General features: G+C 54.4%; 12 protein-coding genes across 12 annotated transcripts; 9 read left to right on the forward strand and 3 right to left on the reverse strand.

Annotated features, from left to right (window-relative positions):
- Window positions 1-447: 447 nt before the first annotated feature.
- Window positions 448-2,989, forward strand: M409DRAFT_69097 (glycoside hydrolase family 92 protein; the record flags this gene model as incomplete). Its single annotated transcript, XM_033818128.1, has 5 exons — window positions 448-550; window positions 601-742; window positions 792-1,607; window positions 1,660-1,928; window positions 1,980-2,989. 5 exons carry the CDS (start codon window positions 448-450, stop codon window positions 2,987-2,989), a joined length of 2,340 nt encoding a protein of 779 aa, XP_033663408.1.
- Window positions 2,990-3,525: 536 nt separating this feature from the next.
- M409DRAFT_27145 (uncharacterized protein) lies at window positions 3,526-6,544 on the forward strand (the record flags this gene model as incomplete). Its single annotated transcript, XM_033808443.1, has 13 exons — window positions 3,526-3,611; window positions 3,702-3,836; window positions 3,896-3,985; window positions 4,040-4,635; window positions 4,691-4,883; window positions 4,953-5,037; window positions 5,069-5,117; window positions 5,170-5,273; window positions 5,338-5,352; window positions 5,414-5,518; window positions 5,620-5,654; window positions 5,708-5,771; window positions 6,122-6,544. The coding sequence occupies 13 exons, from the start codon at window positions 3,526-3,528 to the stop codon at window positions 6,542-6,544; spliced, it is 1,980 nt and encodes a 659-aa protein (XP_033663409.1).
- Window positions 6,545-8,256: 1,712 nt separating this feature from the next.
- M409DRAFT_69100 (uncharacterized protein) lies at window positions 8,257-8,643 on the forward strand (the record flags this gene model as incomplete). The annotated part of the gene is made up of 2 exons (XM_033818129.1): window positions 8,257-8,472; window positions 8,521-8,643. 2 exons carry the CDS (start codon window positions 8,257-8,259, stop codon window positions 8,641-8,643), a joined length of 339 nt encoding a protein of 112 aa, XP_033663410.1.
- Window positions 8,644-9,239: 596 nt separating this feature from the next.
- Window positions 9,240-9,707, reverse strand: M409DRAFT_58273 (uncharacterized protein; the record flags this gene model as incomplete). The annotated part of the gene is made up of 1 exon (XM_033813866.1): window positions 9,240-9,707. The coding sequence occupies one exon, from the start codon at window positions 9,705-9,707 to the stop codon at window positions 9,240-9,242; it is 468 nt and encodes a 155-aa protein (XP_033663411.1).
- An 899-nt stretch (window positions 9,708-10,606) lies between these two features.
- On the forward strand, window positions 10,607-11,050 carry M409DRAFT_58274 (uncharacterized protein; the record flags this gene model as incomplete). The annotated part of the gene is made up of 2 exons (XM_033813867.1): window positions 10,607-10,912; window positions 10,976-11,050. The coding sequence occupies 2 exons, from the start codon at window positions 10,607-10,609 to the stop codon at window positions 11,048-11,050; spliced, it is 381 nt and encodes a 126-aa protein (XP_033663412.1).
- Window positions 11,051-14,120: 3,070 nt separating this feature from the next.
- On the forward strand, window positions 14,121-16,139 carry M409DRAFT_69101 (uncharacterized protein; the record flags this gene model as incomplete). The annotated part of the gene is made up of 1 exon (XM_033818130.1): window positions 14,121-16,139. The coding sequence occupies one exon, from the start codon at window positions 14,121-14,123 to the stop codon at window positions 16,137-16,139; it is 2,019 nt and encodes a 672-aa protein (XP_033663413.1).
- Window positions 16,140-16,399: 260 nt separating this feature from the next.
- M409DRAFT_27148 (uncharacterized protein) lies at window positions 16,400-16,711 on the forward strand (the record flags this gene model as incomplete). Its single annotated transcript, XM_033808444.1, has 1 exon — window positions 16,400-16,711. The coding sequence occupies one exon, from the start codon at window positions 16,400-16,402 to the stop codon at window positions 16,709-16,711; it is 312 nt and encodes a 103-aa protein (XP_033663414.1).
- A 247-nt stretch (window positions 16,712-16,958) lies between these two features.
- Window positions 16,959-18,941, forward strand: M409DRAFT_27149 (uncharacterized protein; the record flags this gene model as incomplete). The annotated part of the gene is made up of 1 exon (XM_033808445.1): window positions 16,959-18,941. One exon carries the CDS (start codon window positions 16,959-16,961, stop codon window positions 18,939-18,941), a length of 1,983 nt encoding a protein of 660 aa, XP_033663415.1.
- A 324-nt stretch (window positions 18,942-19,265) lies between these two features.
- Window positions 19,266-19,580, forward strand: M409DRAFT_27150 (uncharacterized protein; the record flags this gene model as incomplete). The annotated part of the gene is made up of 2 exons (XM_033808446.1): window positions 19,266-19,337; window positions 19,401-19,580. 2 exons carry the CDS (start codon window positions 19,266-19,268, stop codon window positions 19,578-19,580), a joined length of 252 nt encoding a protein of 83 aa, XP_033663416.1.
- A 506-nt stretch (window positions 19,581-20,086) lies between these two features.
- Window positions 20,087-21,184, reverse strand: M409DRAFT_69102 (uncharacterized protein; the record flags this gene model as incomplete). Its single annotated transcript, XM_033818131.1, has 1 exon — window positions 20,087-21,184. One exon carries the CDS (start codon window positions 21,182-21,184, stop codon window positions 20,087-20,089), a length of 1,098 nt encoding a protein of 365 aa, XP_033663417.1.
- Window positions 21,185-21,659: 475 nt separating this feature from the next.
- Window positions 21,660-24,475, reverse strand: M409DRAFT_37404 (uncharacterized protein; the record flags this gene model as incomplete). Its single annotated transcript, XM_033810725.1, has 2 exons — window positions 21,660-21,683; window positions 21,740-24,475. The coding sequence occupies 2 exons, from the start codon at window positions 24,473-24,475 to the stop codon at window positions 21,660-21,662; spliced, it is 2,760 nt and encodes a 919-aa protein (XP_033663418.1).
- Window positions 24,476-24,866: 391 nt separating this feature from the next.
- Window positions 24,867-26,341, forward strand: M409DRAFT_27153 (uncharacterized protein; the record flags this gene model as incomplete). The annotated part of the gene is made up of 4 exons (XM_033808447.1): window positions 24,867-24,929; window positions 24,991-25,135; window positions 25,195-25,697; window positions 25,748-26,341. 4 exons carry the CDS (start codon window positions 24,867-24,869, stop codon window positions 26,339-26,341), a joined length of 1,305 nt encoding a protein of 434 aa, XP_033663419.1.
- Between the last annotated feature and the right edge of the window lie 220 nt (window positions 26,342-26,561).

A 26,561-nucleotide genomic window follows, 5' to 3' on the forward strand; every position in this document is an offset into this window, starting at 1 on the left:
TCCGTCCCTGCGAAACATTTGATGAAAGGAGACGGCTGCTGACCTGGTACACCCTTCCCTACCATTGCAGTCTCACCCTCGCGAAATGTTTGTCAGGTGCGGACGAGGTGGAAGCGTCCAATCGCAAACATAACGCTGTGCTGCGGACACAGCAGCGATGCACCAAATGCGTCGGGAACCGGCAGATATCTGCAGAACTACCATTTATCTGCATGAGCCTAAACTCCTGATTGCGACTGAGCTTCCTGATCTGCCGTGGTTGATGGAGATCCCAGCCTATTCCATGGTTTCCCCACATGCGGCCCCGGTCGAGCACTGGGGATCATCTGGGAAACAGCACTTCTCTAATCAAACCTGTACGGGGGTATTAATCATGCTGTTCCTTCCTCCCTCTCCCTCGTCTCCGACACTCCTCGCTTGCCCTTCGTGTTCGCAATGTTGGCGACAATGGATCGTATTCTTACTCTGGCATTGCTGGCGCAGTGCGCCACAGCACAAGTTCGAGACAAGTTGAGATATGTAGATCCATTGATTGGAACTAGCAATGGAGGTATTTACATCGAGAATATGTGTTGACGCAGGAGACTGAACAGCAAATAGGCAACGTCTTTGCAGGCGCCTCTCTGCCCTTCGGCATGGCAAAGGCCGTCGCCGATACCAACAGTGGTTCGAACCAAGGAGGCTTCACAACGGACGGCTCGAACATCACTGGCTTTTCGAGCATGCACGATTCGGGCACTGGGTACGCATCAATACAGTGGAAGAAAGTGTATGTACTCACAACTTCACAGTGGGAGCCCATCCCTCGGTCTTTTCCCACTGTTTCCTTTCGCCTCATGCGCCAACGATACAGTCGATGGATGCACCTTTCCCAAGAAATCGCGATCCGTGTCCTTTACGAATGAGTCCGTCAAGGCCACTCCGGGTTACTTTGCACTGCAGCTGCAAAGTGGTGTGATGGCAGAGATGACCGCAGCACAGCATACATCTCTCTTCCGGTTCTCATTCTCAACTACGAACTCCGCCAGGCCAGTCATCATCTTGGATCTTACTGACCTTTCAGATTCTCGACAAGACAATGCAAGCATCTCAGTGGACGCTGGATCTGGGCGAATGACTGGAGAGGCTAGATTCGAGCCCTCTTTCGGTCAAGGGAATTATGTCGCCTACTTCTGCGCTGACTTCCGAGGAGGCTCCATCCGAGACAACGGCATTTTTGTCAACAGTCGTGGAAGTGCGGATGTCAAGGACTTGACGATCTCCAGGAGTATCAACGGCTATCCGTTACCAGGAGGTGCTTTCATTCGCTTTACGGATTCTACCCCGGTTCTTGCCAGAGTCGGATTGAGCTTGATCAGCAGCGAGCAAGCATGCCAATTAGCGGAGTCTGAGATTCCAAACTTTGACTTCAGTGGTACACAGTCCGCTGCGGTCGACAGCTGGAGAGAGAAGATGAGCCCAATTGATGTGTCAACGAGAGGAGTGAACAAGAGCGCTCTGACCAACTTCTACTCTGGCATCTACCGAACGATGATCAACCCGCAGAATTATACTGGTGTGAATCCTGTCGTTGACAGTAACACCATCTACTTTGACAGTTACTACTGGTAAGAGAGACTGCCTGTTTGCGAACTTTTACTGTGACTGACAGGGGAGCAGCATCTGGGATCTGTTCCGTTCCCACACGCCTTTCTTGATCATATTCGATACACCGGCTGTCATTCAGATGGTGCAGGGTCTACTCACCCTGTACAAAGTTCAAGGATGGCTCCCAGATTGCCACATGTCCTTGAATAAAGGCTACACTCAAGGTGGCAGCAATGCCGACGTCATCATGTCTGACGCATACCTAAAGATCAAAAGCAGCGATATTGATTGGAGTCTTGTGTATGAAGCTGTTCAGAAGGATGCTGAAGAGGAGCCTTATGGTGAGTCTTGAACTGTTGCAACTGGTCACAATCATCGCTAACATCTGTCAGATTGGTGCTGTCAGGGCCGTGGTGGTCTCGACAGCTGGAAGTCATTGAACTACATTCCCGTGCAGGACTTTGACTACAAAGGCTTCGGCACGATGACGAGGTCGATTTCTCGAACACTGGAGTACAGCTACAACGACTTCTGCATCTCGCAGATTGCTGGAGGGCTCGGCAATACTGGAGACAAGGAGAAGTACCAGCGGACGAGCGAATACTGGAGCAACCTCTTCAAAGCAGATCAGACGTCTCTTTTGTTAAACTCGACAACAGACACTGGATTTGTTGGATTCTTCCAGCCGAAGTACCTGAATCAAACTTGGGGTTTCCAGGATCCGCTGACCTGCTCCAACATTGACACGGGCAACAGTGTGTGCTCGTTGCAGAATACCGCCGGCGAGACCTTTGAGAGTTCAATCTGGGAGTACTCCTTCTATGTGCCTCATGACCAAGCTCGCCTAATCACCACGTTTGGTGGCCCAAGGACATTCGTAAGACGACTCGACTATCTGCACGATCAGAAGATCACCTACATTGGAAACGAGCCGGCCTTCTTGACCGTCTTCCAATACCACTACGCCGGTCGTCCGGCACTATCAGCAAAGCGAGCGCACTTCTACGTCCCGACATTCTTCTCGCCCACGAACGGCGGATTGCCTGGCAACGACGACTCCGGCACGATGGGCGCCTTCCTAGCTTTCACCATGATGGGTCTCAACCCGGTACCCGGCCAAGACGTCTACCTGATCACGCCACCCTTCTTCGAATCCGTGAGCATCACCAGCCCGGTCAGTGGCAAGAAGGCGACGATCCGCAATGTTGGGTTCGATCCGAGTTACCAGGCGATCTACATCCAACGAGCAACGTTGGATGGCCGCAATTATACGAGGAACTGGATCGATCATTCGTTCTTCCTGGAGGGTAAGGAGCTCGTGCTCTATCTCGGCAGGAATGAGAGTAGCTGGGGTACGCACACGCGTGATTTGCCGCCGAGTTTGAGTGAGTATCAGTTCTGAACGTGACAGGAGACAAGGAGGCAGGAAATGCTTGAGTGACAGCGAAGGACGAGGCTTTGTAATGAACAAAACCCCCACGTCTATCGCGGGAGAGATGTCGTTGAAATAAGCTACTCATGCCACCAACAACACGTCCATCCACCCGTCAGCTGATTCGTCAGCTCCGTGATATTTCTGTTTCGTCTAACCAAATCCTGCGGCTAGCATACAAAGCCCGCCTGCAAATACAGCCACGAGACAAACGTCCCTTTCAACGCCCAGAACAATCCCAATATATCAAACTTTCCCGTTCCTGCATCGCCAACCCTGCAACCCACACACACACGTCGCATCATGGACCCAAGCGCTTGGAGCAGTCGAGATCTTGGTACCGCGCGGATAACTTAGCCGCGGGAGCGTCCCGGCGGCGGCAGGGCGCTACTTCTAGCGCGATGCTTGGTGCCACGTCCGATCCCTTTCTCTCTGCAAGGTTAGGTCAAAGTTGCCGAGCGCGCGCAAAACAACAACCTGACCTCACCTCCTTATCTCCTGCCGAGATGCGTGAACGCCGGCGGTCTTTGCCTGATGTGCCCGCCATTGGGGGCGATGAGTCGTTTGATGGATTGGTGAGGAAGTTGAGCGTGTGAGTAGCTGGCTGACCGCTGTGGCGAGGCTTCCGCGGTGGTGGTTCATGGCGTGGCTGGGGCGCGTGTGTGCTGATTTTCGTGGCTAGGTTCTTTGTATCGGCCATCGAGGCTCCGCATGAGTGGGAGGAGCTTAGGCGAGAGGTGTACGGGCCTGTTTTGAGGCCGCTGGTGAGGTATTTGGTCGATGAGGTGCAGCATGAGGCGATTGTCTGTGCTTTGCTGTAAGCGCCGCTCTGGGCAATATGTTCTTGTGAGAGATGGGGCGCTGATTGTGGGATAGGGCGCTGAGATGGCATTTTGCGGAGTGTGAGACGGGTGATGATCGGGGCATTAATGAGACGAGGGGGTTGGCGTGTGAGCTTGTTGCTTGGTGAGTCGACACTGTTATGATCTTGATGAATGAGCATTGCTGATACTGGAATAGGCGCTTCGTCACTCACCTGACCCAGAGGGAGACTATTGACTTCCTCTGCTATGACTTGCCTGACACGAAGAAGCGGTCTGGATCTCCTGCCGGTAATAGAGATCTTGAGGAAGCGGATCAGGTCGACAACCTTGAGGCAGCAGGCCATGAACAAGCACCACTACTGGATGGCATCTCACCCGACATGGACGAATCTTTCTACGAGGAACCGAGACGCTCAGAGTACGCCGAGGAATCGGACTTCGCAACGCTCTTCGCCAACCTCAACGCGCTCGAGATTGCCACCGTTGCCAACGCCAAAGCCTTTCTCAGCCAGAAGTCCATCCAACATGTTATCGAATGTATATGGAAAGGCGACATTGTCTTCTGGGAGACCCTCAGCACGTACTCCAGCAAACGGGCGAAAGTCTATCGCAAGGATCGTTCGGACCCCTTCTGCAGACTTCGTGTCCCTTTATACCTGAAGGCCTTCGAGGTGTTGTTCTTCGCGGCGTTCTTGACCTTCTACTACGTCGTCTTGGTGCAGAAGCACGCGGGTGGTGTGACTGGCCCGGAGGTTCTTCTCTACGTGTGGCTGGTCTCTTTCTCCTACAACGGTAACGTCAGCGGCCTGATCATCTGCGTACAGATGAGATGCTAACGACTTTGTAGAACTGGTCGAGTTCTGGGACGCCGGGTCCACGTTCTACGCGACCGACTTCTGGTCTCTCTGGGATCTTGGGATCATCTTCGTCGGAGTAGCGTTCTTCGTCGCAAGAATGATTGGCTTGAGCCGTCACGATCCTGTTGCGACCGACATTGCCTTCGACATACTCTCCCTCGAGGCACTCTTCCTAGTGCCAAGGTCAGCTACTCACCATCGAGCAATCGCTCGGGCGAAGGGGAGGGCCACGCAGGCTGACCAGTCTCACAGGATCTGCTCGTTGCTGAGCTTGCACCCGTACTTCGGCATGCTCATTCCGGTTCTGAAGGAGATGGCACGCCATTACCCCTATCACGTGCGTTGGGCGTCACTGACCGACCATCTAGACCAAAGACTTCATTAAGTTCCTCGGGCTAGTGGCGATACTTTACTGCGGTATGAGTCTGCAGCGATCATCGGAAGAGCAACATATGCTGACGTTGCACAGGCTTCAGCACCAGCTTCACCTTCCTCGCTCGGGGGAAGTATACTTTGCAAGAGATCAACTTCATCTTGATAAAGGTGTTCTTCGGATCGAGTTACCTTGGCTTTGTACGTATTATATCGAGCTACTGCGTGTGATCTGGCGATGAGTTGCATACTGAGAGATATACAGGACGTTGCCGAAGAGGTATCCCCCTGACATTTGGCAGTCACACCAACGCCACCAACAACAACTAACCCATACGCAGATATCACCAACAATCGGGACCCCACTCATGTTCGTCTTCGTCTGCATGACGAACATCCTCTTGATAACGTCGCTCATCTCGCTATTGAGCAACAAACTCGACAAGGTCGGTGTTGCTGTCCCCGGTCGACCAACCGGCGGCTTGTATAAGCGCCAGCGGCTCAGACCCATATTTCACTTGGACGAGAGCTCACATTTTGTGAACAGGTGATGCTGCACGCTCGCGACGAGTACTTGTTTGTGTGAGTGCTGAGCCTCGTTGTGGCAGTACCCTTTCACTGATGGCTGTGTTCAGATACAGCGTTTTTGTGCTTGAAGCCAGCACGAGCAATAGGCTGACGTTCTTCCTCCCACCACTGGTATGTTCCCTCTTCTCCAATTTATAGCACCTTCCTTCACAGGACAAGTCGACGCCAACCATCTCCACCGTCGCCCTGGCCACCGGTCGGTCATTACGCAGGCTGCATGCACCGCCGGGCATGTGATCTTGTGCGGCCGAGGGCGATGGCAAGACGGACGCCCCAAAGTCAATCGTCCCCCATCCGTGCCTCCGGCACTGAGCGATCGAACTCGTCGACAACGAATCATTGCCGCCACAAATGGTTGAGAGTGTTGGTTTCTGCGGGTCACTCACACCGTCTGCCAGTTGTTGCCATCACCAACACCACCTTCGTTACGACCGTTTCCGGCACTGACCTTCCTATCCTAGAATCTACTGCCGCTCTTGCTGCGTCCTCTCCGGCTCGTGATGGCACCTCAGAAGGTTCGTCGGGCGAGGATTGTCCTTTTGCGGGCTACCCATTGGCCTTTCGTGCTGGCCATTCTCGGCTACGAGCATGGCCGGCGCTTATGGGCAGATCATCGGAAATCCGGCTCCTCTGCCGTTTCACGAGCACTCAGCCATTCTCCCACTTCATTGCGGCGTCGCAAGGCGCTGTCATCGACACGCACTCCGCGATTGGACCAAGAGCCGCCGCCCGGGCGCTCGACTGCAGTGCCCCCGGCAGATGATCCAGTAGCGGCTCCTGAAACTATTGAAGGACTAGGAACTGCCGTTGCCAATCTCAAGACCCAAGTCGAACAGCTCACGGCGTTGCTGGCAAAGGAGAGGCAGGTCAAGGAAGGTTTGTGAGGGAGAGCATGAAAGCGCCACTAAAATGAGAAGTTCGAAAGTTTGAGGGCACGAGGCCAGTGACATGCGACCTCCACGCACTGGGGTGGAGCACGGCGACTGGGGCGTGAGGTGCCGGGGGTCAAGACAGGTCGAGTGTGCTGCGGGGTGAAGCGCTTCCAACCTAATTAGCCGCGAGCACGGAGATGGGCAAGGATCGATGCATCTGCAGGCTGCACGGTTGCGACAAACGCCAACAACGGGACCACTCCCTCTGCACGCGTTCACATCGACGAACAGGCTCGCGCAAAGGCTGAGCGTGATGACCCGGACCGCAGCGACTGTTCGCGACGAGCCGTTGCGCCGGGACGATGCCAAGGGCTGGCCGATCCACGACTGTGCCGGGCGACCCTCGCCCACAGGCGTCCTTACTCTCTGGCACTTGCATAGCCTTTGCTCGCCGTGGGCTGAGTACGCTGCTGCGCTATCGATGCAGCAGCTGGGCTGGCTTCAATTTGCTCGCCAGCCCACGGTGGAGCTTAATGATGCATGTGAACTTTGCTGCTCCTGCCACTGCATCCTCCACTAGTGCGCAGGGTTTCTCGCCCTCATGGGTATCTTAGGCTCGGTCCCGCAGCGCTGCCTGATCATTCATCTGTAGGTGCTTGGACGATGTTGTCTCTTCGACTCTGTACCACCAGTCGTTCTTAACCGCTACCACCTGTCGACCACAACACCGCCGCCCTTGTTTTGGCAACAGCTCTCCATGCTGTGCATTATTGCAGTGCCCCGTCATTCATGCCATTCATGACTCGTCGCACACACTACATATCTCTGCGCTGTCGACCCCAACTTGATGACATTCCAATCAGACTTCAGCCGACGACGACAGCACCAGAGCCATGAGTTTCTTCCCGACCGCAGACCCAGAGAAGCTGCGCGCAGCGATGGCTCAACAGTACGCCTACTACCAGATGTCCGCGACAGCCCCATCGCCCGGTCCATCCCAACAGCCTCACGGGATCAATGACGAGCAGCATACGCACGGCGGGTGGCCTACGCAAGATGCCTATCCGACTTCACAGCCCATGATGTGGCCCACTCAGCACTCTCAAGGCCTTGGGTTGGACATGATGTCCACACCGACACAGAGCTTGTTCGACTCACAATACCCGACCCCGACCTCTTCAAACATGCCATCAATGTGGAGCACAGCATCTGGCATGTCTCTCCAATCGACCTCCTACCCCGAGTATGCGCCTCAACAACCAGCGATGGAAGAGTGCTATCCTTTGGCAGGCCAGCTGCCTAACGCGACCACATCTTGGAATGCGACACAGCAAGAAAACCCATCCTTTGTGCCGGTATACAACTCGCCTGGCCGATCAGACTATAGCACGAGCTCACACCAATCTCTTGTGAAATCATCGCCGTACGCGCATTCAGACGGCTGCTACCAGCTCCACAGTCCACCTTACATCAAGGTAGAAGACTCTTCGGAAACGCAACGACCCCGGCTGTACTCAGTCCCAGGCTCGATATCGCTCGATCACCCATCGCACGTCAACCCCGGTGATGTATACACGAGCCCTCCTCCTTCAGCCGTCGACCAAGTGGCCATGAGCTCCAGCAGCTTTCCGTCCAAACTTGAAGACGAGGAGGATGTGAAGCCCTTCGCACCATCTCAAAGATCGCGCACACGGCGTGCAGTATCCGAGGACAGCAGCGTCTCCATGGGCGGCGACCAACGACCAAAGCGTGGCTACACGACTCACGCCAACTCGACCTGTCACTGCGACAAGTGCGGCAAACTCTTTCAACGCAGCTACAATCTCAAAGCGCACATGGACACACACGATCCACATCGCGAACAACCGCACGCTTGTCACTATCCAGGCTGTAAGCGACGGTTTGTGCGACGGACCGATTTGATTCGGCACGAACGCAGCGTGAGCACATCCACCTGGGCGTTTGTAAGCCTGGCTAACGAACTCTAGGTGCATTTGAGGGAGCGACATTTCAGCTGTCCCTTGTGCCATAGCGCGTTCGCGCGGAAAGACACTCTTCGACGGTACGTGTCCACGTGGAATCCTGCATGGGGTTTTGGGCTCGCTTGCTGACGATGGTGGCTTCTTACAGGCACATTGACGACGGATGTCCTCGACGGCCCGAGGTGAGGAAGCGTGCGGACGTGCGACAACACGCTTCACCTTCATCGTCACGACGACAACCATACCATGGTTCGCCCGTGTCAAAAGTGGACGAGTCTCCGTGATCTCTCTCGAAGGATTCGACGGAGGAACCGCCTTGGCGACGACAGACCGGGGAGGCAGCATGGCGTGGCCAGGTTGTGAACTACTTCGGCACCGGCTATGCCATGCATTCAGCTAAGCAGTGGGAGCGGGACTAAATCATGTACAGCATCGTGTGCGGAGTTGGCGGCGCTCTTTTCACGACATGCGGCGGACACGGCGGCAGCACGCCACCATATCATCATCATGCTACGACGACGGGGCTCCGACATCATCGGGGGCGGCATCAGTCAGTATCTTCTTGCGTTCAGGCATTGGGCAGGCGTTTTGGCAATCATGAGGGATGGCATGCAACCGCAAAGGCTGACGGGTCGAGACGGTGTGTTCAATTCGTTCGGACGTGGCCGCAAGAGAGAGAGACAGCAGCACGCAGGCAGGCAGACAGACAGACAGACACCTTCGAATCACAAGACGAACTCATTCTGTTGGGGCAACTCCTCGGAGACGAGAGGAGGGGGGCTTGCGCGCCTCGCAGGATCGCAATCTCTCGTTCCCATCTCGTTACCATTGTATCGGTATTCTGCTCGCTCAGCTTCAAGGCACGTCTGTCTCTGCACGAAGCAGTAGTGGGTGACGTTTGGGGGCGGTCGGCGGATCGGCGGTCGGCGGGCGGGACGAGCTGAGAGAGGAAACCTTGCTGGCCTGGCTGGCTTTGGCTGGCTTGTTTGCACGCCGGTGTACAGTAGTTGCACAGTTAGGTGTCTCGACACCCGTGGATACGCGCGACCCGATTCGCTCTCCCCGAGGCCCTTGTTTTTACGCGCCCACGGCGACCAACGCGGGTTTTTGCTATTGGCTGCTTGGTCGTTTATGCGGTTCTTGACAGGCGCACGCTTGGCTGTTTGGGGGATGGCTACGGTGCCGGGTCGCATGCTTGTCGTCTGTCTCCTGCCGGCCCCACACACGCTCTCTCTCGTTCTCCCTCTTCGACTGTGGACAAGAGAAGAGAGGGAAGAGCTCATCATCAGGTACATACCAACACGTACCCTTTGAGTTTGAAGGATTGTAAGCCTGTTCAAGATGTCGAGCATTAATTAGATTTAGGCTGGCGGAGACGGCGACGGCGGCGATGATGGGTAGGTTAGTTGGTTATATGCTTTGCAGAATTGAGGCAGCAGTCCACTTCCTTCTTTCGGCACCGACACATGAGGCTATCTCTCCACCCACGCGAAAGATGGAGCACGGAAGGAAGGAGGAACGAGTGCCTTTTAGCTGAATAACAGCGTTGCAGATTTCCTTTTTCCTTCTGCTTCCTCTCGTATCCATGGCGCTGCTTTCTACATACCATCTTCAGCAAGTACAAGTGTAGAAAGTGCTTGTTCGGGGAGCGACCGTGTTCGGTGAACGCCAAAAAACAGACTTCATGGGATGTGCTTTCTCGGGTCTTTTTCGAACTTGTCTGAATAGAGAAGGCTCTGCGAACTCCGGACAGACGCCGATTGTCCATCGAGCAGATTGATCCCGACAGTGAGGTTCAGGAGATGTTGGTTGAGAAATTTGTCGTTACGCTGCGGCGAAATCTGGCCGCATCGATTTTTTCCACGAACCATGGGATCATTAGACAACAACGACGCACGGTTGTTGTGGATGTAGATACGAGATAACCATTGCATCAACATCCATGTCCGACACATGTAATGCAACCACGCACAGAGTCGATTCAGCGTCAACCACGTGAGCCACATGCTCCGGGAGGGATCCTCATCCTCGAGAAGTCGCAACCGAGACACGCACGCACCGATACGCGCCAGTCTGTCAAGACACACTCGGCATGCGGGACGCCTGTTTGTCTGTCGGCACGAGCGGGCACGCCAACGCAAGATCCATCACATCACACATCCGCAACCGCCATTCCGCGCATATGACGCAAAAGGCTGGCCCAACCCCAACGCAGGCCTGGGCTACTGCTGCAATAGGCTCCGCACGGAATCCGCACATTATGTTTGTCCGATGCTGGCTGTCGGGCGAGACCGATGGGCATACCGTAGTGGTGTCGATACGCGTGCGAGAGGCGACGGGACGCTCGCGACGTGCAGGTTTGCAGACTCCTTCAGGAACAGTTGCCTTTTTGACGGTTGTGGGTTAGGTTGGCTGACAGAGCAGTTGGATGTGTATTATCACCTGCTCTGTGTAGGTATAGGCATACGCGGATGTGTATGGAGTGCAGAGTACATGTACACAACATTCGGCCAAGGCGGGACGAGACGAGGGGTGAAACGGGCCCTACACTGACTAAATGGCGTAGTGGATGACAGTCCACGCCATTGATGAGCTGATGAAAGATGTGTGTGTTAGTGGTGAATCCTTGCTATGTTGGCCCCCATGTTAGCGATCTACCGGGAGGAAGACAAAGGAATGAACGAGCCCGGGTGGATTTTCTTCTTCTGCCTCTCATTCATCAGCTGGTGGATTCTGAGCAAAAGCCGGCATGTTCGTGTGTTCGCGTTGTTGAGAGACAAGTTAGCAAGGACCAGGGGAGCACGGCAGAAAGGGACTGTTCGTCGTCGGCCCGCCGGCGTGTGTTCATCGGAGACGGCTACAGATCACAATTTCAGCCCGCATGAAGGCGGAATCATGTGATTGTGGTTGTCGGTTTTGCTGCTGTCGTCAGCAACAACGGACGGGAGACCTTCGCGGTCCGCGATCATCATGAAAGGGCAATTGCATGCTTCCTCATGAGGGCACTTCGTTAGTAGGGCGAAGGATCGTAGGCTCACGCTTCTTCTTGCCCTGAAAGACCCTCTACCTATACGCGGAAAGTAGAACAACGCTGCGGGTTCTGGAGTCAGCAGCACATCGCCTTACCCTACCATCCTGCCCAGAGCCATCCCTCAACCAGACGGTCTCGTGAGTGTGAAGCTGACGAGTCACCAACAACAGCGGGAAGATCATTGAAACGAGACCCCAAATATGCATGCTAGATCCTCGAGGAGCAGATGGAAGTGCTTTTGCAGATGGGGGTTGAAAGAGTCAGCTCACGGTCCATCAGTCATCAAATGCACCTCCGGAACATCTTCTTCAGCTCGGCGATTCACTGGGCCACCGACTCGAAAGTTACGATGCCCTATCCACGATCGCAGGAGCTGGATTTCGTCGCCTGAGGACAGACTGCTCACGTCGAATCCCACGGAGCCTTCGATGCGTTGTCTCTGGTGCTGCAACACACCAAGAGCTGAGTGACCATACTCGCTCGGAAACGAACCTCACCTGGCCGCATCACCAAGAGCTTCGGCGGCCCGCTGCTTCGTCGGACAATAGCTGTGGATAGCAAGCCATCTTGTCGATTCGAGTGGGACTTTCCAAAAGAGCTAGGTGGAGAGGATGCCACTGATGCCATCGCTGAGATACGTGGTCTGGACAAGGTCGCTGAGATCGCTTGCCCCTTGTCTGGCCAGGTCCGCTCCAATTGCTCTTAGGAGAAGCCGGTGGACCTGACTTGACAGGCGAGAACTCAGCGCATCTTCTACCATTGCACAGGTGGCCTTGAAGGGGCGTACTCCAAGTCGCCGATATCATCAGAATGCCCTCATGCCTTTACCATTGGAAGGCAAATGACTCGTCGCTCCAGATTGCTTCGACGCAAGCAGCTCGACGATAGTGCGAGACACAGCATTGCAAGAGTTGCTACAACAGCAGAAGAATGCTGGTGTATGAATGACTGGTCTGGGCGATGCATGCGAGGATCGAGGACTCAAACACGATCCAACTTGATGTTGCATGGCAAGATCGATCTTTGAAGAGCTTTGAGAATATACTCGGCTCTCGTCCCGATAGTCGGCGCGCGGCTACGCAGGCGCTCGCCAGTCGAAAAGCAATGCCTCTTCTGAGACATCCTCCGGTGGCGTTTGCGTCTTGCGGAAACCCCTTGGGTCCAGCAAACCTCGAAGGGAGACTCGTGTTACCAGACATTCCAATTCCCAATCTTCAACATTGCGTGGGTGGCTGGGTTTTCGATGGACCTCGTCCGCTCCGTGAGTTGCCCGTTCGCCATGCATGCCTGTCCATCAACAGAAAGTGCATTTCCGTGCACACCAGCTGCTCCTCAGCTGCTTTCGGCCCCAAACGAACATCTCCAGCTGTGGTAAGCTCGGCTACCACGGCTCACAGCCTTGTCGTCAGCGGGCATCCCATCATCGTCCTGGCCGTGTTTCAGCGGGGTTTGTACGTCGGTAAGTCGTTGCTGGAACTTCTGCTGGTGTTCAGAAGAATGCCAAGTCGCGTCTTCAAGGAGAAATAAGACGGGGCGTGAAGGCTGGCTTGGCCGCTTTTGTGGCTTGCGCAGGAGCTTAGCACGGTTATTGGTTTGCCGAATCTCGCGCCAAAACTTGCAGATCTTGATCCGTTTTATCGACCGTTACCCCCCTTCGGCGTTCCCACACCTACCCCAGCCGGCAGTGATCTTCATACCCCGAGACGTTTCGCGCTGAATGAGGAATCGCAGTGTCTGCTTTGAGTTTTTCCATTCTCTTTTCCGACCGTTGGTGCACGCGGTTGTGCGTGGAATGTGACCATCGTCCCGACACCACCTCCTCGGCTGGCCCGCCACGAAAACGTTGCAGGCAAAGGACATTTGTTACTGTAGGGAGAGGAGGTTTGCGTCTCGCTTCACTTCCTGTTTGCTCTTTTTCTTTGCTATTGCTACCTCGTCATCTGGGCTTACGTTGGGGTGGATGGACGGATCGCAGCACCTGGACCAGTGATAAGACAAACCAACGTGCTTGGCCGCGGGATCAAATACGCAATCCGACCGGACGTGGTAGCGCCTTTTTTTTTTTTGAGCTCCTGTGTGCAGACTCCTTCGTTCCGCATGCCAGAGTTGCATAACTCAATTTGAGCCATCAGCAACGACGTGGACACCTCTTCAAATAACCTCCGCTTTTCCACAAAATATCCACGCTCCTCAGGAACTCGGATTGACTACCCAGGCGACAGCCGAAGGCTTGGATCTTCGGGAATAGTCTACTGTGAGACTCGAGCTCGTCAAGAATGCCAACATAGGCCTTTTACGGCGGGCTGGTGCACTTTCAAGGGCACCATCCGCGCAAAGTCTCCTGCGTCCTGGTATTACCAACCACAGTCCCTACTGGATACCTGCATGACGGTCGACCGTGACTGGTGCCGTTGCCGCTGCTTCGCCATCAATGGACTTCGGTGACTTCGGGAATCCATTGGTGGAGGACAATGGCTCGAAACTCGCCTCTACGCTGGCGCCTTCCGGCACCTGGCCTACCCCTTCGGCATTCTATACGGTCGCTGCCGTGTCAGAACAGCCGTACGATTTCCCCATGCAAACCAGGGCCCAGCTAGGTTCCACCACCGACTTCAATGCCTCATCGATACTGGCGCGCCAGCAGCAGTACCAGATCCAAGTGATCGCATCGACTTTCTCGAGTGTCAGCATCCTGGCAGCAGTATGCGCCATCTACTGGTTTTGCATGATGAAGCGCAACTTTCGAAGGGATCTGGTACTACTCCTGATCTGCGGTGACCTGTGGAAGTCATTCTGGTTCTTGGTCTTCTCCGCGAGGACGCTCTCCGCTGGGCACATTGCGACCAAGTCGAGTTTCTGTCAAGCGAGTGGATACTTTCTGCAAGTCGGTCTGGAGGCTTGCGATGTAGCGATCTTCCTCATGAGCCTGCACATGCTACTGCAGATCTTTCCGCCGAAAGATTCCTTCCTGGGACACGATGGCCTATACCGACTCCGCCATGCAGTCATGGCCACCTGGTTTGTGCTTCCGAATATCATGAGCTCGCTGGCATTCGTCAACTCTGGCTCGGCGTTCATATCGCAAGGTGGCTTTTGCTCTCTCCCGATCCGCCCCTTCTGGTATCGTTTGGCATTGTCTTGGATACCGCGGTACCTAATTTGGATCTTCGTCATGGCAGTGGCAATCCGCATCTACATGCACGTCGGGTACGAGTTCAAGGTCTTTGGCGAAGAAAGAGACCGCAGCTCAAGCCTTGCTGGGGCAGACTCAAGTAATCCCAATGCGCAGTCCGCAGTATCAGGACCAACAACGGCGTCCATGAGGCACACGGAATCGTCAAGCTCGGATGGCGCCGCGGCAGAGAAACAAGCCGGCCAGGACGATGCCATCGCCCCCGAAGACTCTGGTGTACCGCCAATGCCAGCGGCATATCTAGCCTTGCCTGGGTCATCGAAGCAAAGTATATGGAAACCCGCCAGAAGACAATCGACACCGAATTGGTCGACACCGTTTACGGGTGCTGGGCTGGAGACGGACGCCTTTGGTGGACCGACCTTCCCCACGAGCAAAAGCAACCCTGCTTCACGAAGAGGCAGCAGACAAATCGAGTCTGGCATCACGGCCGAAGATTTCGCGCCACCACGTCCACTACCCCTTACCATGGACCGACCTCGAGGATCAGTATCGACGGTCGGCTCTATGAAATCGTCAGGAGATCATTCCTACGAGCAGTCGCCGGCTTTGGCGCCCATTGCAGAGCAGAAGTCGGCAGCTTCTACCGACAGTACCCCAAACAACATGGCATCGCGAGCCATGAAACAACGAAGAAAAGCGATACAGCGGCAACTTCGTCTCCTCTTCATTTACCCCGTGGTCTATCTTATCCTATGGATTATACCTTTCGTCTCTCACGCCTTGAACTACAGCAGCCACTTCGCACAACATCCAATCTTCACCATCAGCGCCCTCAACATCTTCTACCAAACGATCATGGGATGCTGTGATGTCCTCATCTTCTCGTGGCGAGAGAAGCCTTGGCGACACATTCCCGGCAGCGATGGGACGTTCCTGGGCAGCTTCAAGTTCTGGAGCGTCATTTTCAACAAGAATTGGCGAGATCAAAGACGGAAAAGCAGCGCTTTTGGTGGCGACCTCACCGGAGACGAGAAGCGCAACAGCTCTCAGTCAGGACTATTGAACTCTCTGAAGAGATTCAGCCTGAGCGTGACTGGCAAGGGCAATTCGCCGCGAAGATCAGAGATCTCCCTGAAGACTCCCTCCGCCCCTGGAGCAGCCCCTGGGCCTACAACACCTTCGCGAGTCCGCGCCGCACCAGCGATGCATCGTCGTACACACAGCGGTGGCAGCGATCGTCGAATTTTAGCGGCTGAAAGAGCACAGGAGCGTTTGGAGATGGAGCGGCGGGATTATCATCAACATAGAGGCAGTCTGAACGAGAGGAGGACGAATGTCATGAGCCAGCAGGAACAGCCGCCGCCACCTGCTCAAACTCCGAGAAAGGAGTGGTGGGACAGGCATATGAGTGTCGGTGGGGATGATGATTTGCACGAAGATGATGACGGGCGTGAATGATAAAAAGGTGCGTTTTTGTCGTTTTGATGGCGTGTTGGTAGAGATGATACCCCCGGATGATATCAACAAAAGAATTTTTCAATCTTCGTGAAGTCCACAGCCTTTCCTTTCCCACTCGATCCAATGTCGACTCCATTCGGAGGAAGGAGGGGGGTCTGCGATCATCCTGAACTTTGCACGACAAAACTCGCTCTTACCTTCTCAGTCCGTATGTCGAGCAACCATGCTGGCCATATGAACAAGTTATTTGTCTTTAACCAATGCCCAATGTCCAAGCAATCGCCAAGAAGATGAGCGTCGACTACGTCTGGCCGGACACCAACGTCAACATCACTTTTCTCCCGCTGTCGAACCCCTTATGCGCGAACACGGCTTGCCTGGCGTTTGCCAAAGCCAAGAAGGAATCCCGAGTGATCAACTCATACGATGATCAGTTTTACTACGGCTACTATGTTTCCATCTTCTACGCCAATTTCCTGGCCGCGAGGGCCTTGATCCTCATATCCCGGCGACGAATACTAGATGTTGAGCCACCTCAAAGTCGCCATCTATCATTCTATTATACCATCTAACAATAGCACGTGGTAGAAATCGTTACTTCAAAATCACTTTCGAATTCCGTAGCGGTTTGACTTGGGAGATATCAAGCTTGGTCGATGCAATCAAAGGGGGCTGTGCCCGCCTAAGCCTCACACGAGGTACCTGAGGTTGGAGATCTCCAACAACGACGAAGTGGAAAAGACTCATGGCTCCTCATGACATTCGAAAGCAATAATACAATTGAGGACATCGCCCAAGACCTACAAATTTAACGAAATCATGACAGCCTCGCAGCCTCCCTTCGCCTATCATTCACTCCATGAGGAAACGCACGAGATTCGGCTGCTCCAATTGCTACCGAGAGCCGATGAAAAGGAAGGGGAAAATGTCGTCGGGGAGATTCATTGCGAATTACTGCGCGTCGAGTATCTCGAATCCCCTTCAGATCAAGCTATCGACTCTCAACATGGCTGGGGCACCTTCGCCGCTCTATCATACGTATGGGGCTCCTCTACCCTGCCGAAACGACACATCTACATCTCTGGGGTGAAGTTTGAGGTCACGCTCAATCTTCACAACGCTCTTACGAGGCTGCTCAGGTTCATGCGAGAGGATGAAAAGTTTCCCCGTCGGATTTGGGTGGACGCGGTGTGTATCGACCAGAGTAATTTCGATGAGCGAAATAAGCAGGTTCTGCGGATGAGATATATCTATGGTGCTGCGAGCGTTGTTGTCTGTGCCCTGCCACCAGAGTGGTGCCTGACTGATACGGGAGAGGCGAGGGCAAGAGTCATGGGCTGGGATGCTGGCGTCAGTATGCTGCGCCTTCTAGCCGGAGCACAGTCAGACGTTGGGCGAGAGGCGTTCGCAGAGCACTTGCGATCTGGAGTCGTGCAATACAGTGCCGAGCGCTGGGCTTCTCTGTTCAACTTCTTCGCCAACCCCTATTGGACTCGACTATGGATCATCCAGGAGATCGCTTTGGCGTCGCGGGACATCATGATCTTAGCTGGGACGAACTCTATGCCTTGGAACACGGTCTCCAGTGTTGCTGCGCTATTCCGGAGCCTGCCATACACGATTCGAGAAACATTAGTAGCGTCTGTGAGAGCCTCTGGGAGAGCAATGGCCCCTTTTTCGTCCAATCTCGACAAGATTGTGGATATTCAGAAACTGGTAGCAGATCGTGTGCAAGAAAACAAGTACGCCCAACCCTCGACGATACTTCGCCTGGCTAGAAAGGCTCAGGCGACGAATGCGAGAGATAAGGTGTACGGCTTGCTCAGCTTGATCGATCCCTCCCTCTCCCAACCGATACACGTGGACTACAGGAAAACTGCGGGTACTGTCTGGACGGAATTCGCTTCTGTAGCCATAGAGATGACAGGCAGTCTTCAGATTCTACGTCATTGTTCCCAGCCTGACCATAATCGAGCACGAGACGCTCCCTCTTGGGCTCCTGATCTGGGAAACGGCAATGTAGCTCTGCCGTTTGGAAAGGTGCGAATCATACAAATTCATATTCGAGAGGCATCTGATCCATGGATCGATGGTAAGGTCCTGAACGTCTCTGGAGTGCGCCTTGACACGATCGACTCCGTGAGCTCTGTGCGCCGCGAATTCGACGACTTGTTTCTCAACAGGGACACGGAAAGGGGCATCGTTCAGTCCTCGGCCACGACAAAAAAGGCTACAAAGCAATATGAACGGAGTATCAAGGATCTCTATCGAGAGCTCGCCGCGACATTTCTATCAGGCAGTGCAAGCTCATCGGCATTCTACTTAAACCCAGAGCTGCCTCCTATGGGATGGCTCAAGCGCAACAAAGGCACTTCGCGAAGCGTCGATCGAGTGGTCTCGTTCCTTGAACAGAATGGCGAACTTCCACTTCCTGGAGGTTACCTTCTCAGGGATGTACTGGAGCAATTTCCTCATTCGACGAAGGGCACAGACGGCCACGGAGAGCAGCGAAAAGCTCCAAGCGACGATGAATGGTATCTGCAACTCGTCGACTATATCGACTCCATCTTGAATTATAGGAGGCTCGCGGTAACCACCAAAGGCCACATATCGCTCGTTCCGTGCGACACGAGGCCAGACGATCATGTCTACGCATTAGGTGCATACAGCGGTCTGGGTATCTTGAGGAAGCAAAATGAGATGTGGCGATGGGTCGGCAGTTGCTACGTTCACAGTCTGGCCCACGACGACCATGATCCGGATTGGAGCGTCGAAGAGGTAGAGCATATTTCGATCATCTGAATAGCAAAAGCGTGTACAGAGAAAGGCTAAGGGATTCTCAGAATTAGGCATACCCTCAACTGCTTTGAGTTCAAGTCACGCTGACCACACCAGCCTCGACTGGCTGCAGCCTTCCCCCGATTTCAGTCACGCTCCACCAACGATAAAATCAGCTTGTGACCATGGCCCTGGAATTTCGGTCAAGCCAGTACATACAAAGCGCACTAGGAATCTTTGTCTCGTCGACCTACGCTCTCTTCGTTGTGAATCCGCGATATCAACTTCAACATCTTCTCAACATACCACGATCCAGCACCCCTAAAACCCGACAACAAAAATCTCAAAATGCACCACCACGCCACCCTCCTCCTCCTGCTGCTGACTCTTCTCCTAACCCTCACAACCGCCCAAACCCCCGTAAGTCCCCTCGCATTCCTCCCATCTACCATCCCCCAAACCCACCAACTAACCCCCTCCCAGACTCCCACAACCCTCCTCAAACGCAGCGGCGTCCTCCCAAAAGTCCACCTCGACCTCCACCCGACCGGCACCAACGAGGTCGGCCAAACAACCTTCTGCACGACGCAGACGCTGGGCCGGAAACCTACGCAGGTGTGTTTTGGGTGGGTGGCGCCGCCTTGGAATACGATTGAGTCTTGAGGATCTTACTCCTAGGCCGCCGGTAAGGGGGTTGGGGAATGAGGGGTAGGAGGGGTGGAGATGTGGAGGATGAGGGTGAGCGGAGATGGCGGGGAGGGAGGTTTTAGTTCTGGATAGGGAGTTTTGGCGTTCATGTGATACAATCTTGTCGTGAGTGCCGAGTTGGGTGAAGTTTTGGAAGGCTTGTGAGGGATCTATGCGGTGGTGAGGGCGATATCTGCTGGAGATCGTCGCTGGAAAATAGGGACGAAGGTGTAAGGAGTTCGATTTTGCAACACTTGAGCGGTGCGTGAGGCGGAAATATGGACATGGCGAATATCGGTTGCATTGCTCTTTGTATTTCAAAGTCTTTGAGTTCTCTGAAGGCGGTTTGGACTTGCATAACACACCTCCCATTCATGATGCATGCCGTCGTGCGTCTCATGGGCATCATCATTCATCAACGTCTCGTTCGTCAGTATTGTACAAGCAGGGCAGACTCCCTTTCAGTGATCCAGGGCCACTCATCAAATGAAATCGCCATCTCCAAACCCTCCAAAAGGATTCGGCGGCCGACCACCCATTCCAGCACCGCGTGGATGTCCACCCTGACCAGGTCCAAACGGCGGGTCAAACCTCGCACCTGGAGGTGCCTGAGGATCGAAGCCTGGACCTCCTTGACCTTGTTCAGCGAAGAGCGGATCGTCGAATGTAGGGTGCATGCCACCACCGCCTCTGGGACCTCCAAAACCGGGGCCTACACCACCACGTAGAGGGTCGTTCGGACCCAGGCCTTGAGGATAGAGATCACGATCACCGTATCGTGGGAAGCCGCCCTGTGGCATTCCTCTCGGTGGTCGCTGGATCTCGAACTCGTCTTCAAAGCCGGGCATAGGGTCCGGCATGGGTCGTCGTGGAGGTGCTGCGAGGGGGTCATGCAATGGAAACGGTCTCGCAGGCGGATCTCTCTCTTCCCGCAAAGGATCATATCGAGGCCGATCATCCTCACGTCCAGGCGCAGGTCTCCTGCCTTCCTCCCTCTGCTCCTGTGTGACCTCTTCGTATCCCTCCTTCTGCAGCCCCGGCGCGAGTTTCTGGATCAGAGAGACTCTCATGCGACTGCCGAAATCGCTGAGTCGTCCAACGGAGATGAAAGTCTCGTTGATCCTCCTCTGCGCATCTTCCTTGCTCGTGCCCTCTGCTATCTCGAAGGGTAGGTTCCCATCGCTCACCCATTCACTCATCTTCACCTCGAACTGGCTTGTCCTCTCATCTCCGCCCATCCCCATCCCCATCACGATGACCTTGTTGCCCATCTTGTTGATTTTGATCAGATACTCCATGCTACTCTGGCTGTGCTTGTATCGAAAGGCGTAGCTTCCACTCTGGGCGTTCCATTCTGCAGGTAGAGGTGATGGGTGGTCAGGATCTGATTCGGCTTCGGTGCGGTGGTCTTCGCCGAGGCCAACAAGGCGGAAGCCGACTGCGAGCATGGATGCATGTGCGGCGAGGGCAATGCATTCGTGGGCGTGTGTGAGTTTTTGGCTGGACTGTGGCAGTGAAGACAGCATGTAGTAGCTGAGAGTGGGGCCCGAAAGGGCGTTGACGGGCGGTTGGTCGCCCATGGTGCGTGTGTCAGTGGGTGAAAGAGTTGGTTTGGTGGTGGAGAAGACGGCGATGGAGCAGTGCTTTATATGTTGTCAGCGGTGTTGGCGGTGTCGTTCTGGGAATTGAAACGACGAATCGAGGGGCGGTGCATGACGAAGTTCAAAGCTGCCTGACAGGCATCGGCGCGGACTCCGGGCCAATGACAGCTCTCTCAACGGTTGCAAGTGAATGTTGCGCATGGACAACAGCACATGCAAAACAGACGTAATAACGACGCATGTGGACGCTTTGCAATGCCTCGAATTGTAGTATGGTACATTAGCGGCGTCACTACCTAACGTCGCGCCGACATCAATGTCGGATTCTAAGCGGTAGACTATCTATACCACTGCTTTCCGCGCCTTTCTCCCTTCCTCATGCACCAGCAAAACGCCGTGGGACGATGCGTACGTGTATCAGAGCATCAATCGTTCCCGTGAGGATAATACCGGTTCACGGAGCCTCCCAGTCAGGGTTCTGCGAAATAGTGTTAGTACGAGCCACGGTACGACTAGAACGAGCATTCAACTCACCTTCTTCAGTATGCAAACACCTTCCATGACGTTCGCCAGACAGATCCACTCCTCATCTTCGAGCTCCGCACGCTCACCATAGCCAAGTAGGACTGGCGTCGACTGTGTTTGCCAACCAGTGATGGTCTTTGGCCGACCAGCTTGGCCAACCACGTCCACGGCTTGACCCACTCTTACGTTGACCTGCACCGGCTTGAGCTCTTCATCGAGCGTGATCAAGAAGCGCGGGTGCATGGCGGTGACGAGGTAATAGAGCAGGTAGTGGTGATCGCCAAGGATGAAGGCCTTGGGGTTATCGATGAGAGAGATTGCCACGGTGAGCAGGCCGGCAGCGCCGACTCTTGATAGCACTGAGCGATCAGTGTGGAATGGGTTGATCGACATCGTGCCCTTGCCCATGTGTAGAAGACCCTGTGCGATTCGTACCATGAAGAGTGCATTGGCGTCACGGTGGTAGTATGAGGCAAGCTGCCGCAGAAGCTGCGCAAGACGGGCGTTGTTGGTGCCAGCTCCCAGGATTCCCATCGCAAAGATGGCGTTGATGGCGACGTCGATGTCGTTGTCGTGGGAGTATCTCGACAATGTGTCGTAGACCTTCATTTGTGGGTTGGACGGGCTGATAAGACCCATGGCCAGGGGTACTGCCTTGCGGATGTTTGGCTCGCCATAGTGCATCAGGTGTCCAAACTGTCGCAGAACCATCTCCTGGCCTACCTCCTCGCCCATGGCTACCAAGCTCAGGCCAAGTACAGCGTATGCTTGGACTGTCTGTTCACCTGAGATGTCCTTCTTCTCATCGCCATCTTCCTTCTTGTCCTTGTCGTCATCCTTCTCGTCCTTCTCCTCGAGATGGTCATTGCAGATGTGGAGGAGCTGCTGCAGCTTGAGCACTGCACCAGTCCCGGCCCAGGCACAGATCTCAGCCAAGACAGACGCTGGCTTGGACATTGGGTGCTCAATAGCCTTGAGGGTCTCCAGGACAACGTCCACCTCTTCTTGCTGTCCAAAGTACAGCATGGCCAGACCGAGAGTCATGAAGCGTGTCCACTTGTCCTTGAGCTGCTTGTTGCGGTCCTCGTCAAGGAACGTTTGGATGATGGCTTCGCTGACATCTGACTGCGCAGTTCCGACAAAGATCAGGCCAAGCGACAGAGCTGCCGTAGCTGAAAGCTGCATCTCCAAGCCGGTATCAAGAACGAGAGGCAGCAGGATCTCGAGGAGGTCCTCCTTGTTCGACCCAGCATATGCCAAACCAAGACCCATGATTCTGGCGACCTTCTCGCTGACACTCTTGCCCTCGAAGTCACCCAGCAACGCCATTGTCGGGTCGCTGTCGAGCCTCACACCCGAGTTCATGATACCCATGGCCATAGCGGCACCAGCTTTGATCTGGTCTTCAGGCACGTAGGTGTAGGCATCAATCTTGTCCAGACCCATCTCCACATCCCACAGCATGAGCATACCTGCTGATGCTGCCGTCGAGATCATGCCTTCTTCCTTCACCTTCCAGATCCAACTCTGCTTGACACCGCCCTCGACCAACATCAGCTTGTCATCTCCGAATCCTGCATTGACGAAGGCGTTGACGAAGGCAGAGGCAAGATTGTGTCGTGCGGAATCCGTGTTAGTGAGCCCCGCAGTCCGACTTGATTCGAGATGTGACTTGTAGATGTCCTCTGGTACCTTTGGATCCAGCACGTTCAACTCTTTCGCCAGCGACTTGAAGTGCTCGGGAAGCTTGGTGTTGTTGAGACACTCCTGCAGTTCTGGGTCTTCCTCAGCCTCCTTCTCATCCAAGTCCAAGCATATCCGCTGCCTCGCCAGAATGAATGCGAGTTGACGGCGAAGAGCCTTGTCCTTGGTTGCGTTGAAGTCGGATCGAATCAACTCCATGTCGTTCAGTCTGATAGCGAGGGAGATGGCTTGCGCGAGCTGCTTGTAGTGGAGATAGATGTCGTGGGCGGTTCGGAGGAAGCGGTCGTTGTCGGGGTATGTGAGGAGAGGGACCATCGATGCCATGTAGAGGCAGACTCGGCTGTAAGTGTTCTCGTCGACATGGTCTTTGATCGACTCAATCATCTCGAGTTCAGAGAGGATATCCACCGCATCGGCCTCTGCGTTGTGAGACAAGAAGAACGGCACGAGACTGAGCGCAAGCTGAGTGATATCATCAGTGTCCTTGTCTTCATCCAACCGCTTTTGATACTCTTGGCCAATTTCAAGAGCAAGATGGCGCATGTATTCGTGGCCCCAGGAGCCGATGTCTGTGCCCGGCGCAAGCAGACGGTACTTCAGAGTATCCCGCCGGTCTTCATCATCGGAATATGTCATGCCCAGCACGGAGAGTGTATCTGCCAGCGAGTCCTTGTCCGCACCCTTGGGCCACTTCTCGTACGCCTCTGTGAGCTTATCGTAATGCGGTCGCAGGAACTTGAGCGGCTTGGGCACTGCGGTCATCGAACTTGTTGACGTCTTGATGCTGGTCTTGATGGCTTCGAGGGCGGGCTTATACAGCGACGAGTCTGACTCTGTTAACCGCTCAACGAGCATGTCCAGCTCATCCTTGAGCTTCTGGTCTTCCTCGTTCAACTCCTCCGGAGGCAAATCAAGGTCGCCTTCCTTCTTGCCATCTTTGCCATCTGCTTTGGCGCCGTTGACGCCGTTGGTCTGCTTTGCATCTTCGGCTTTGCCCTTTCCCTTGTCCTGTGCCTTGGGCTTCTCCTCCTCCTTGGCCATGATGCCCAAGCGGTACTGAGGCTCGTTGATGCGGGTCTAGCTGGAGAGGTTGTCGTCGAGGGCGGCAGTGAGAGGTGATGCGTCAAGGGAGTCGGTCTTGATCAGAAGCTGCTATACCGTTGAACGGCTGCTTGATGAAGTCGTTGGAGGATGGTTGGGAGATGGAGGCGTGGTCGGTGTTTGATGTCGTGTGAACGCGTCCTTGGTCGCCTGTGAGCTCAGCACTGAGCAAGCACCTCCGAAGCGGCCAAGCTTTTGGCTTCGCGGAAGGAACCGCCATCGCCGACATCACCTGCATTTTCTGCCTTCACATGCCATCAATGTACTAGAAACAAGTAACGTCTTCTTTTCGACTCACTTCACTTTCGAACAAGCTAGTGATTTCTTCATCATGAAGCTCGACACTCGAGCCATACGATATCTCACTGGCGACGACTGGAGAGTTCTGACGGCAGTATGTGGTCTTTGTAGTGAAGATAAATGCTGTGGCTGACGAGTGCTAAAGTCTCGTCTAGGTTGAACAAGGAAGCAAGAACCATGAAGTCGTACCAACACCATTGATACAGCAGATTGCTGGTCTTCGAGGCGGAAGTGCAGTCCACAAATGCATCTCCAGCTTGGCCAAAGTCGGCCTGATCGCCAAAGTGAAGAACGCGAGATGTACGTTTGACTTATCCCGCTCTTCACTGTGGTATTATATCCTAACCTCCAGTTCTCAGATGATGGATACCGTCTTACTTATGGCGGTCTCGACTATCTCGCACTGAACGCACATCGCAAGTCAAACGTGGTCTTCAGCTTGGGCAACCAAATCGGAGTCGGCAAAGAATCAGACATCTACATCACCGCTTCTCCCGACGGAAGGCAACAGGTTCTGAAGCTCCATCGATTGGGACGAATCTCCTTCAGGACAGTCAAAGCCAACCGAGACTACCTCCGCAAGCGCAGCACTGGATCATGGATGTACTTGTCGAGGTTGGCGGCTCAGAAGGAGCATGCTTTCATGCGAGTGCTGTACCGGGAGGGATTTTCAGTCCCCGAGCCTCTGGCCTGGAGTCGACACACCGTTGTCATGGAGTTCATCGACTCGTTCCCGCTTCGCATGATCGACAGCATCCCAGATCCCGGCAAGCTGTATGCAGAGCTTATGGATATGATTGTTCAATTGGCACATCGAGGTCTCATCCACGGGGATTTCAACGAGTTCAACATTCTTATCAAGGTCCGTCTACCTAAAATATCTAAAGTGTCGACGTATTGATTGTATGACAGGAAGAGACGGCGGGAGACAAGGTCACGCTGAAACCAGTCCTCATTGACTTCCCGCAAACCGTCAGCACCAACCATGCTAATGCGCAATATTATTTCGACCGCGATGTGGCATGCATCAAGCGCTACTTTGAGCGGCGCTTCAAGTATGTATCAGATGAACCTGGTCCACTCTTTGCCGACGCTCTCAAGGGCGCCGACTTAGAGCGGAGACTCGACGTTGAGGTGGAAGCAAGTGGGTTCTCGAAGAAGATGGGCAAGGACCTGGAGAGGTTCATCGAAGCGACTGGAGGAGACCAGACTGAGGCGAACGCTCAATCAAACGAAGGACAGGTTGCGGGTGGGGAGGCCGAGGAGGAAGAAGACGATGATGATGACGACGCCGCAGGAGAAGACGAGGAGGAATTGGGGCAGGAGTTACAAGAGGGCGATTCACTAGTCGACGAACTGCACGATCTCTCGACCGACGATCGAACCGGGCATAAGCCATTCGACCCTGCAGCGTTCGGCCTCGAGCCGCTGGACCTGCCGCAAGATCCTGACGTTGCGACGGAGAAGGTGCGAACCAAGAAGAAGGCAAGTGGCTGGGCAATATAGCATGTTCAAAATGACAACAGCGCATCGACTTAGATGTACTTTGAGAGGAGAGACATGCTGGACGTGAATACCTGGCGACAAACGAGTGACTAAGGCCGCCGCGGCTGCCTCCCAAACCGCGCGCATGGCTTGGCACAAACACTGCACCTACCCACCTCCCACGCACTTCCAGAATCTTAAGCCGCAACAACAAAATCCTCCAACTGCACCGCAACACACT

The sequence above is a fragment of the Zasmidium cellare genome, assembly GCF_010093935.1.
Source record: "Zasmidium cellare ATCC 36951 unplaced genomic scaffold M409scaffold_35, whole genome shotgun sequence".
NCBI lineage: Eukaryota > Fungi > Ascomycota > Dothideomycetes > Mycosphaerellales > Mycosphaerellaceae > Zasmidium > Zasmidium cellare.